Raw genomic sequence first — 13,182 nt, 5'->3', positions numbered from 1 at the left:
CTTTTTTCCTTTTTCATTTTGTGCTCCGATCTGTCTGTGCGTGTTCGTCTTTTGTGGAGTTTTGTGGGCGTCACAACATGCAAATGAGCTGTGTCAGGATTACGCTTTGCATGTTACGAGTGATCAACATGTGCAAACGAGTGTGAAGAAAATTAGCATTTCCTGAACTTTTATCAGCGTGGTGGAAGAGTTTAGTTTTGTTTTGACTTGCACAAGCATTTACAAACAACTTAATAAAAAGATTTGATAAATAAAGCCTGTTATTGCAAGCGCAATTCTTGAGGAGGAAAAAAAAATCAACACTCAAACATGAGGCATAATCATCAGATTTCACTGTAGGATTGTAAAAACGAGTTTCTTTTCTCGCTATTTTCCAGAGACGTTCACTGACGTATGAAAAATTCAGGATAGAAATGGTGCAGACAGCAAACGCTGGACTCGGAGTCCGAGAATGCAACCGTTCAGAGTTTTGGAGAACTCGGTGCTCTCTTGAGCTTGTCCTCTCGCATCACGCTCACTGTAAACATAGTCGTCGATCTGTACTCTGTTAGTTTGAAGCGGTTATAACGTATGTACGCTCACTGGCCGCATTAATAGGAACTTGATTCTAAGGCCCACTTTACACGGGGACGGTATAAAACAAAAACGCAAAAGTCCGTTTTCGTTCTCACTTTTTTCCGCGTCTACACGACCGTTTTCAAGGAGGAAATCTGCGTCTATACGGTGACGCATAAATGTCTCCGCTATGTCTGCACGCATGCGCAACGTCTTCTGTCTTGTCTGATCTGCACATCTGCGCCGCTGTTCTGTCAAGTTATCCTACCAAGCCTACTACGCATGCGCGAAGTCCAGGAGGGTAGGAAAATTTAACAGTAGTTTTGTCCCACCGATCAGCTGGGCTGATAGAAAATCAGTGAGAATTTCACGCATTTGCCGATTTTTATGTTTTGTGCGTATTGGCCGAGTCAAATAATTTGTAATGACTTGTTTTGAATAATAAAACGGTCTGTATGAGAACTTGCTAGGATAACTTTACAGAACACCGGTCCGGCTGAGGTACTGTAGCGCTCGAGGGAGGAGCAGGAGCAAACCGAAACTCTTTTAATCTGCCTTTATTAAGTAACACTCACTCTTGTTTCGGTGAAGAAGAGAAAAGGCAGTGTCCATCTCAGCAAAATAAACCCGTTCAGCTGCTAGTTTTGTTTTCAGTCTCGGGTTTATGGTTTCACGAGCGGCTTGAATAGGCGGCGCGCGCGTGTGTGTGTAACTTGGCGACACCAAACTGAGGAGCTCCAGCCGGGCGGGTGAGCAGGAAAACACGTCTACTGCATTAAAACACAGAGCAGCTTGAAGGTCCGTTAGATCGATGTAATCAGACATGCTCTTACTTTTTTACTTACTTTCTTACTTCCCGGGCTGGCATGTGCAGTATATGACATATGTATGACGTAAACGCGTACCCGACGTGAGCAGATCCGAGCAGAGTTTCGCGTATTGGGTAGTTTAGACGGATATGCAACGGGGGCCGTTTTTAACTTATCCACTCTGGAAGGCGTTTTCAATTTTATCCGTTTTTCAGCCTCGGAAACGCCATCCTCGTGTAAACGAAAGGCACTTCTGATAAAATATTTAGTCGTTTTTACCCGACAGCGTCCTCGTGTAAACGGGCCCTGAGACCCCGTCCACATGTAGCCGGGTATCTGCTAAATCGAAGATATTTTTCTACGTTTTGGCCTGTCATCCACATGAAAACACATCAAAAACGAATATTTAAAAAAAACTCCGGGCAAAGTGAAGATTTTTGAAAACTCCGTGTATGCCTTTTCGTGTAGACAGAGATAACCGGAGGTTTGCGTTTTAGAACGTCACAATCTGCGCCAAAAAAATGACACCAAATCTGCCCTGACGTCAAACGTGCGACCTTTGTTTACTGCAGAAGCCAGATTAAGCATGGACAAAGAGTAATGGATCGGAGTAGTGCCTTGAAAGCGTTAATTATTGTGCAGGTGCTATTTACATGTTTAATTTTAGAAGCCCAACTACTAACAAGATTCCCAATCAACGTTTTCTTGCGTCTTTTGAAGTTTATACTCCAAAATTGTGTTTAGAAGCAATTCTGTCTCCGAGTCTGTCCAGACGAACGAGCTTGGCGCCATGTTTTATGTTTAGGCGGAAGTGACGCCAACAGAGGGCTATTCTGATGTGATTAGGAGGTAGGATTTGGGGAAATAATGCCATCTACAGGTTTGGAATGCTTATGAATGTGATTGAAAACGCAGATGTTCGGTTATGTGTGGAAGGGATTTTTTTCGAAGACGAGGTGGTGTGGATAAAACATTTTTATAAACGGGGGGGGGGGATGTTCGGTTTTAAAAATACCCGGCTATGTGTGTACATGGCCTAAGATTCCTGTTTACAGGAGTGGAACCCAATGTGTTGTTCTGCTGTTGTATGCCGAGATGCTTTTCTGTTCACCACGGTTGTAAAGAGTGATTAAATGAATTACTTCCTGGCAGCTTGAACTGCTCAATCTGTCCGTTTCCCTCTGATCTCTATCAACAAGGCGTTTGTTTCTGCCCACAGAACTGTCGCTCACTCAGTCAACTCTATGCTTGTTTTTTGTTTTTCGCACCATTCTGTATAAACTCTAGAGACTGTTGTGTGTGAAAACCCCAGGAGATGAGCAGTTTCTGAAATCCTCAAACCAAAAACACTCATCTGGCTCAAACCAACACCCATACCACTGTGAAAGAAAGAAAGTCACACTTCACCGTGAGATCACAATTTTTCCCGTTCTGATGTGTGAACATTAATTGAAGCTCTTGATTTGTATCTGCATGATTTGATGCACTGTACTGCTGTCAAGGGATCGGCTGATTTAGAGAACCGCATCAAACAGCAGGTGGATGTATGGGTGTTCCTAACAAAGTGGCTGGTGAGTGTATAATCACATAGAGCCTAAAAAGTAAAAGTATGCGTCATCAACTTTTTCAGAGCGTGTACACCGCCAGAAGTCTGTTCTACGCATACCGGCGCATATTATTCTTTCCCGTTTTTGACGCCATGTAAACAACTGCGCAAGTTTCTCTCTCTGTTAATTCCATGTAGATTCGAGTTGGCGAGCTATGAAGTAAATAACTGAAGTACACCCCCATACACCTTTCTTAAAGCTTGCTGGTGTTATAACGCTTGTGTTTACGTGTGTTGTTCAATTACAGATTGGCGAAGCTGCTGATACCGATGGCAACAAAACTCAGAGCGATGACGAGAGCATCCCAGCACCAGGAAAGCAGGAAAAGGTTGATAAGTATTTAAATGTCAAGAAACTTGTCTGTTTGTGTAATAGGCTGTGTTTTAAAATGGCGACAAATCTACAGCTAGCAGCTTTTACGCTAGACTAAATTCTAGTTTATTGCAGTATTTAACGGAGCTGTTTAGTTTTTGGTGCCCCCTGCTGCGTGTGAGGAGTATTACAATTGCATTCTTTAAAAAAAAAGAAGCCTCCTGTTCATCCCAAGTGACTCCACTTGTGTATTCTTTGTGAGTTGCTGTTTAAGGAAATGGCTGGGCAAATTTCTGGGCCAGAAATATGTAGACAAACCTAAAATTAAAAACATGTGCACTTCATTTGACAAATTATTATTATTATTATTATTATTATTATTATTATTATTATTATTATGTGTTGCCAGGCAAAACAAACCTCACCCAGTAGCACTTATGATGAATGTGAAGGAAGATATTGCAAAAAAAAAAAAAATAGGTACCCTTTGGGTCCATGTGGCTACTGCTTATAAATAAAATAGTTTTCTGATCCCATGTCCATACAGTGAATATAGCATATTAATAATAATAATAAGTTAAATTTATATAGCGCCTTTCAAGAAACCCAAGAGCGCTTTACAATTATAGACAAAGAAAAAAAACAATAAAAAATAAATCAATAAAAAATAAAAGTAAAAAGTCCACCAAGTAGGGGTCAAGATGTAATTCCAGTGGTGTAGCAACCACAGTCCCACCAAAAGGCGCATGAAAACGACTCCCACATCTCCAGCACCGCCGCCGTGACGCCGTCAGCAACATCACTCGAACACCACGCCATGGATCCACAAAGCAAGCAGAGAAGCTCTGCCACGCAAAGCGCTGGTGTGTCCCAAACCGCCTGCACAGCCGCCGTGACACCACCAAGCAACATCGCTCGGAACATCACGCCAAGCGTTAAAGCGCGGAGCGCTGGACAGCCACGATGTAAAATGAGCAGCGAGCTCACTGCAGTCCACAGCTGGGCGCACAGGCATCGCCCACGGCGAACCAAGGACTGGAGGGAACCAACGCCCAAAACTGGGTCCGGAGCTACACCACAACCAGCGGACAAAACACTCAAACAAACATCAAACTACACAAACACACAGAAAAAAAAATAAAATGAAAATTGAAAAAGAAAGAAAAGAAAATTAAAAAAAAAGCTCTGGTGAGAAGCGGCAGCCAACGTACTCTCAACCGGAAACGGAAACAAAAAAATATATATATATGTGTGTGTGTGTGTGTGTATATATATATATATATATATATATATATATATATATATATATATATATATATACACACACTCTATGAGGCAGTAGCCACAAAAATGAAGCGTAATTCAAAAATGAACAATTTAAAAATCACAGAAGTAAAATATACCAAGTGTCTGTACTTTTATATTCTACAACCCCGATTCCAAAAAAGTTGGGACAAATTGTAAATAAAAACGGAATGCAATAATTTACAAATCTCAAAAACTGATATTGTATTCACAATAGAACATAGACAACATATCAGATGTTGAAAGTGAGACATTTTGAAATTTCATGCCAAATATTGGCTCATTTGAAATTTCATGACAGCAACACATCGCAAAAAAGTTGGGACAGGGGCAATAAGAGGCTGGAAAAGTTAAAGGTACAAAAAAGGAATAGCTGGAGGACCAAATTGCAACTCATTAGGTCAATTGGCAATAGGTCATTAACATGACTGGGTATAAAAAGAGCATCTTGGAGTGGCAGCGGCTCTCAGAAGTAAAGATGGGAAGAGGATCACCAATCCCCCTAATTCTGCGCCGACAAATAGTGGAGCAATATCAGAAAGGAGTTCGACAGTGTAAAATTGCAAAGAGTTTGAACATATCATCATCTACAGTGCATAATATCATCAAAAGATTCAGAGAATCTGGAAGAATCTATGTGCGTAAGGGTCAAGGCCGGAAAACCATACTGGGTGCCCGTGATCATCGGGCCCTTAGATGGCACTGCATCACATACAGGCATGCTTCTGTATTGGAAATCACAAAATGGGCTCAGGAATATTTCCAGAGAACATTATCTGTGAACACAATTCACCGTGCCATCCGCCGTTGCCAGCTACAACTCTGTAGTTCAAAGAAGAAGCCGTATCTAAACCTGATCCAGAAGCGCAGACGTCTTCTCTGGGCCAAGGCTCATTTAAAATGGACTGTGGCAAAGTGGAAAACTGTTCTGTGGTCAGACGAATCAAAATGTGAAGTTCTTTATGGAAATCAGGGACGCCGTGTCATTCGGACTAAAGAGGAGAAGGACTACCCAAATTGTTATCAGCGCTCAGTTCAGAAGCCTGCATCTCTGATGGTATGGGGTTGCATTAGTGCGTGTGGCATGGGCAGCTTACACATCTGGAAAGACACCATCAATGCTGAAAGGTATATCCAGGTTCTAGAGCGACATATGCTCCCATCCAGACGACGTCTCTTTCAGGGAAGACCTTGCATTTTCCAACATGACAATGCCAAACCACATACTGCATCAATTACAGCATCATGGCTGTGTAGAAGAAGGGTCCGGGTACTGAACTGGCCAGCCTGCAGTCCAGATCTTTCACCCATAGAAAACATTTGGCGCATCATAAAACGGAAGATACGACAAAAAAGACCTAAGACAGTTGAGCAACTAGAATCCTACATTAGACAAGAATGGGTTAACATTCCTATCCCTAAACTTGAGCAACTTGTCTCCTCAGTCCCCAGACGTTTACAGACTGTTGTAAAGAGAAAAGGGGATGTCTCACAGTGGGAAACATGGCCTTGTCCCAACTTTTTTGAGATGTGTTGTTGTCAACTGTTCATATCACGAGATCACGATTCACCGTTCTGGTGATGCGCATACGCAGTGCGCGATTGTTACACTCTTACATTCTTACAGCACGATAACACTGTATATGAAGCAGTAGCCACAAAACCCTTGACTTTGACCAGATTACCTTCAAAATGTTGGAGGTTCTATTTGAGACCAGTGCCCATCTATATTTATTGAAAGTTTCATGAAGATTGATTTAGCCGTTTTCCCATAATATCATTTTTTAAAAAAACAACAAAGAAACCCGACCAAAAATAATACCTCGACCCCTGGTGGACTCCGTCCCGGGCAAGATGATGATGATAGTTTTGCTGAGTTATCTCAGAAATTATCTGAAGATTACTTATCTAGAATCGTTTGGAAACATTACAGGCTGCTCCTTTAAAATGCACTCGCGTGCACACAGCAGTTAATTTATGCTTTAATTCTTTATATAATAACCATGAAATCTATCTGAGGTTTAGTCGTAGACTTAGACGTGATGTACAAATCTTTATCGAATGTTCATTGATGAAGGCGGCATCGTCTCTGCAAAAAGGTGACTTTTTTATTGTTTTTTTTCTTTTCAGTCTGATTCTAATGAAAAGACAAACAATAAGAAAAAGAAGAAGAAAAAGAAGAGAAAAAAGGCGTCTGCTGCAGACGCACCGGTATGATTTGTGTATTTTGTTGTTTTTATTTTCTTTCTTTAATTATTGACATCCATGATCAATCATTTAGTGCAGTGTTTCCCAACCTTTCTTGAGCCACGGCACATGTTTTATATTCGAAAAATCCCACGGCACACCACCAAACAAAAATGTCACAAAAAGTGTATATATAATGAAATATAATGATCATCTAGTCTCAATTTACTTACTCAGTGTGAAACCTGGGCCTGTTGAGTTGAACACAAAGCTGATATAGACCCCTTTCACATGACGTCACCGTGCCGCGAGATTTTGTTAGGCGCCATATTGGAAGACCAAGTACATGCACTCACAATATAAAACAAAGTACGAGCGAGAGTAAAGTGACACGATGGATGATAATTCTGGTTATGTGAGTACATTACCAGCTGCAGAAAGGGCACGGTATGTGGAGAAACTGGCTGTGATTGATGGGTTTGACCCATATGATAAGACTCGCGGCAAGGGAGAATGGAAACATAAGGAGGACCGGACACCAATTCTGCCATCTGTTTGGTACCCAGACATTGTAAACTATTTGCTGTTTACACCCAGTGCCTACACTCAGTGTTCAAACTATGCCGATATTTTCGGGGGGGGGGTCCCTTTTATCCCCTTGGGGCGCTTGCGCTTGTCTCGGAGCGCGGATCTCCAAACACATGAGAAGCCTATCTTACGCACATATCACGCGGACTCCACACCTCCACACACGCATCGCGTCTGAAGTCATAACTCATCAGGGGAAATCGTGTCCGCATTGGCATGTTCAAAAAACAACCTCGTGTCAACAATGATACCACACGCAAGAAAAAAAAAAACAGTCAGGCTACTCAACAACCAACCTGGCAGCAGCGAGCAAGCCCCAAACCATCCTAAATTATTATTAAATTGTAGAAGTCTGGGAGGCTTGCTCCTCATACAGTTATCAACTTGGGGCCAATTTAGCATGTTTTAAATCTGAATTTCTTGCGCTTGCTTACCTCAAAGTGTCCGCAGATCATGCACAGACTTATCCATTATATCCACAGTTTTTTGCCAAGTCTCTCACAGGTTTCTTTCAAGTCTACTGTTGGGCAAAAAAATCATAAATAAAACAGCTCAGATTTGTTTAAGTCGTTTGCCACTCTACTTTATTCTCGTGAGTTCACATACCGCTGCTGTTATTTCCCCCTAATCACGAGATTGTTGGTCTTCCAAAATGGCGCAGGGTCTGTTTACTTCCGGTTTCGGGTGACGTCAGTGAAAGGGGTCTATACTCGCAGGAATTGAAGAAAGACACACACGAAGATCTTCCTCAACAGCTTTGAGTCACTCTTCTTTTTTAGTTTTTATAGCAGTCATGCTTGAAAAGCCCAGCTCGCATAGATAGGTTGTGGAAAATCACTTTTTTTTTCTTTCTTCTGACCTCTACTCATACTAGGGCCTTCATCTGGGTCAGAATTTTCTCCAGGACCCAGTTTGGATTGTGTACTTTTTCTTTTCAAATATTTATCCATTGCTATCACCGCTGTCACACCCAAAGCATTACTAATTCTATTGTTTGAATGGCAACAGGTAGATACACAGGTTAATTAGCTACCTGCTGCCATCTAGTGGAAGAGTATTTAATTGTTCTGCCTGTCACTATACGTCGCTGGCATAGACGAACGAAGACAAATTATTTGCAGTAAATAAATAATAATTTTCAGAACAATTAAGTGAAATTGGATAATTTCCCACGGTACACCTGATGATCTCTCACGGCACACTAATGTGCCACGGCACAGTGGTTGGGAATCACTGATTTAGTGAAATCTTGGCTTCGTAGGACAGTTGATTTTTATATTCAGTCACATCGACAAAACTCAACTCAAAGCAGGGCAGCTCACAGAGAGCTGAAGGTAACAAAACTGACCGGATATTGAAGAGTTATTCCACGAAATCGAGTCGTACATGAACTGATAGCCGGCTATAATCCATGTATGACGAGATTGGGTGGATTAACCGGTTTTATTCTATCCACATTCACTGGATTTTGAGAAATGGAGCATTTTTCTTTTGCAAATTTGATAAATAAACACTTTATACAAAACATCTGACAAAATAATTTCCGCTTAGAATGTAAACAAACCGGCGATATGACGGGAGCAATTTGTGAAAAAGCTAGAATGATAATTCTTGAAAAATCAAAAAAGATACTTTTTTTTTTGTAGTATTTTTTTGGGGTTTGTTTTTATTTCGTCCTCGGTTGGTTCAGCAACATGCTCCGCCATTTTGTTTTTCTCTACTCACGGTATATGAGCTGATATCCTCGGAGTAGAGTAGCCAATCGGAGCATGCGATTGCTCATATCCAGTGAATGTGGATAGAATCGTCAAGAATATCACAACGCTCCTGTGAACAGTTTGCACATAAATGTGCAAGTATCCAGCTTGAGAAGAGAGAAAGTCCTCTTTCAGCGTTTTTCTTTGTGGTTTTTCTCTGTGTGTGTTTTTTGTAGGAGGAGCCACTTAAAGATGATGATGATATAGATGCATTACTGGAGACCATAGAGAAGGAGAACAGTTTGTGTGTTCAGAGTGAGGATGGTGGAGTTTCAGGACACAGACCTTTGCTTTATGTGGAACACAGGTAAAGGCGTCTTCATCACACTGGATTAAAGCAGTAATCATGTGATTTTGTGATCTTTGAGTTCAAGAACCCAACCGTGTTTTAAAATAAATGAGAGACTGGTTTCCTTTTGCATGTTTTACCCAAGAAATTCTTCAAGATCTTTTAAACTCGCTCAGAATCGAGAAAGGGATGTCCCCCTTTTTTGTGCGCCCCGTGGTTTGGTCAAAACGGTCACTTAATTACCGACCAGCTTAAAGTGCATATCACAGGTAAATTCAGGAGCAAGATCAATGTAATTCTCCTATTTTATATTAAACTTTGGTCAAATATCTGTCACATTTTGTGCAATTTTTTTTTACCTTGCGCAATACCAGAAAAATTCAGTTGAAATCAAGCCATTTGAGGCGAATTGGTCCGCCTCTGAAAAAACCTGCCATTTGGATTTCCCGGGAAACATTGATTTTCGTGACGTCGCGTGCGGGACGCCTCCTTCTGAATCCAGGGATGTGATTTTTCCGCGAATTCGCGGAATTCCGCTTTTTTCCACCTCAAAATTCGAAAAAAAATTTTCCGATTTTTCGCTCAAAAATCTGCATTCATATCCTATTCGTTCCGACTTTCAGTAATTCCGTCATTGAGATGAAACGAGGTACGTGATTGGCCCATCGCTCTGTAACAACCAATGAACGCGCTTGTTAGATAGCTGTATGTAAGCTCGCTTCAAACAAAGAGTTGAAAGATGGCAGCCTCCGTGATCGAGCGTTAAGATGCAAATCGAGTTAAAGAAATCGACAGAATAGTGAAAAACAAGTTCCGCTGGGAATGGTTGGAGAAAGAGGTTGCTACAGACGTTGGACATAAGACTGTGAGACATTTGTTCAGCGATTTCGTTCTTTGGGGAGAGGGCAGAGGTCTCTGGCTGTCAAGTTTGGGGTGGCTGGGACCTCCCCTGCCCGAGCTACGAGCGTGCAAAGTCGGGCTGGAGCCCGGGATAGAAACGAAACCTAAGCGGAGCGCCGCGGCTCGCCTCGGGGCGAATTACGTCCCGAGGCGCGGGGCTAGCGCGCCCTGCCCACGCTGGTTCTTTGGGGGGAGGGCAGAGGACTCTGGCTGTCAAGTTTGGGGCAGCTGGGACCTCCCCTGCCCGATCTACGAGCGTCCAAAGTCGGGCTGGAGCCGCCGATGGGAAAGCGAAACTGAAGCCGAGCACCGTGGCTCTCCGCCCCGAGGCGCGGGGCTGGCGCACCCTGCCCGCGCTGGTTCTTTGGGGGGAGGGCAGAGGACTCTGGCTGTCAAGTTTGGGGATGCTGGGACCTCCCCTGCCCGAGCTACGAGCGTGCAAAGTCGGGCTGGAGCCCGGGATAGAAACGAAACCTAAGTGAGTGAACGCAGTAGTTTTGAATATCCTTAAGTGAATGAACACTGTGGAGTTATGACTATCCTTTGGTGAGTGAACGCTATAGAGTTATGTATATGAAGTTGACATTGCTAGAGTAGAAACTGCAGAAAAAAAGTGACTGATATGCTGGAACTGGACATGGATGCTAGAATCTGTTTTCTTTGAGAGTTCCTGAAGATTGTGGATGAATTCTTATGTTGCATCATGTTCGTTTGAAAAGGCACATTTAGGTATGTTCAAATTCTACAGTAATTGAAAGTATAAATGTTGTTTTTCCTTATACAATTTTCTATTTATTCTAATGCAGATGATTTAATTTAGAATGACATTTTTAGGTTTCATGTTTTGGCTTTTTGTCAGTTAAGAATCATTGACTACGTTTACATGCACATCCAAATCGAGCTGCTGTCGATAATCGACTTGAAGGTCCCAGCAGGGGTGCCAGAGAAATCCAATCCTACATGCACACAATTAAATCGGGCTATTGTGTGAGGTACATTGTGCACCCGAGCCACAGGTGGCGCAACACGCCCCATCGTGTTGGTACACTTCCGGTTGTCGTCATGAAGAAGAGCTATTCAAGAGTGTAAACAAAGTTATCAGTTCCGTGTTCTCCATTGCGCGTTTTTCTCCCGTCCATGAATTTTAATATATTCAACTCCTTAAGCTGAATGAGCATGAACTCTGTCTCCTCATTGCTCCAGAAGTGCACGTTTCTGCTTGCCTGTGGCAGTGGGGGCGTGGTCAAGCGCCGGTCTGTGACAGGAGGGCGGAGCCAGGGAAGGTGAGTGACAGAATCACTTCACCTGACGGTAATTAACCTGTGTTTGTGTGTCTTCCCAGTAACCGCGCCCTATTTAAGGAGGCAGAGGGAGAGCAGAGGGGAGAGCTCATCCCGGGACTAGAACACAGTGTGCGAGTGTGCATGTGTGTTTTTCTCTCAAGAATAAAAGTAGGCTGTTAAACTGAAAAGTCTGACAATAAAAAGCCTATTAGTACCAGAAGCTTTGTCCTGCCGTCCTCTGTGCTCCACCCACACTTCAGAGAGCTCTACATCGCCATTTTCTCTTCTTCGTTTGTTCCTCCTGACCTCTTCTGCTGCTCGCTACTACTGTTGTCATGCCGACCGAGGCTGTTGTGTTTCCCGCTTGTGGTCTCGTCACTCGTCACTTCCGGAAGTAGCTCAACAACTAGCTCGATAGGGTATACATGCACAAAGTAGCTCGGCAGAAATCGCATAAACTAGGTCGTGTAGCTCGATTCCGAGAAATCAAGTTCGGTTCAATTTCAGCCGAATTAAGGTGTATACATGGCATTTTGAACTTCGATTTCAGTCAAGCAACGGCAGAAATTCGATTCTCTCTATGTGCATGTAAACGTAGTGACTGAATTTACTATAGGGGCTCAGAGTTGCATGCTGACCATTAAATTGGCTTGAATTTGTTAATCATGACAAGTTTTTTTTCTTGTGTGTTTGCTTGCCATTTTAGTACAATTTTTAAGTCAGAAAACCCCAGAACCCAGGAGCTTCGGGGGGCTTCGCCCCCCTTGTCCCCCCACCAGGGCTCTGCCCTGGACCAGCTGGGGGCCTGCGGCCCCCAAACCCCCGGTGAAAATTTCAGATGATTTCACCAGCCCCAAATCACATCCCTGTGAATCCTACGTCAGCGCTGGTTTGTTTATGAGAAAACGACCTGGTGGTTTTCTGCAAATTTCTTCAACGTTATCGTGTAATTATTAAAATGGTTAACAGATGTATCATAGGAGGGTGTAGCAACACCAATCTTGATGGGATTAGTACTCATCGTTTCCCAAAAGACCGGACAACGAGAGAGAAATGGGAGCGCTTGGTGTACACAGGCTGTGCACTGAAACCATGCAAAGCTCTCGCAGCCTGCTGGCGCTTCCGTAGGTAACGTCACGATTCTGGCTCCAGACTCCCTTGGGATTTTTCCAGACGCGTTTTATTTTATTTTTTTCTGCTGTAGACAGATGGCCTTGTGCAAAATTACCCTTCTGGATGAGTGTGTAAAGGGACATACTTTCATATAAAAAAAAAAAAAAGAAATTGGTCCAGAATATGCACTTTAACAATGTGTGTACGGATTTCCAATCTGTTTGAAATTCCTTTTCTAGAGCCTGCAAATATTTCTCCAATCAGTCTTCCTTGTGATTTAGGACGACTAATTGATGATTCACTTTCTCTGCGTTTTATAAGAGAGCAGAGTCGTTTGTAGTTTGTCTCTTCTTGCGGTGGGCGTGTCAAATACCACTGTCCTAACTTGTGGGTGTGGCTTCTGAAGCTTTGCCTTGTACTAGCTTTGTTAGCAAGCTAGTTATGTAAACTCGCCAGAAATGCAAATGATGTCTACTA

At 42.7% G+C, this 13,182-nt stretch overlaps 1 protein-coding gene across 1 annotated transcript in view; it reads left to right on the top strand.

Moving 5' to 3' along the window:
- tcf25 (transcription factor 25 (basic helix-loop-helix)) overlaps window positions 1-13,182 on the top strand; it is a 52,326-nt gene that overhangs the window by 3,592 nt on the left and 35,552 nt on the right. The window contains exons 2-4 of the mRNA XM_060923246.1: window positions 3,219-3,299; window positions 6,719-6,799; window positions 9,297-9,427. Coding sequence (XP_060779229.1) covers window positions 3,219-3,299; window positions 6,719-6,799; window positions 9,297-9,427 — 293 coding nt within the window. The remainder of the gene's footprint in view (window positions 1-3,218; window positions 3,300-6,718; window positions 6,800-9,296; window positions 9,428-13,182) is intronic.

Source organism: Neoarius graeffei, chromosome 6, assembly GCF_027579695.1.
Source record: "Neoarius graeffei isolate fNeoGra1 chromosome 6, fNeoGra1.pri, whole genome shotgun sequence".
NCBI lineage: Eukaryota > Metazoa > Chordata > Actinopteri > Siluriformes > Ariidae > Neoarius > Neoarius graeffei.
This window is presented reverse-complemented; position numbering and strand designations above follow the sequence as displayed.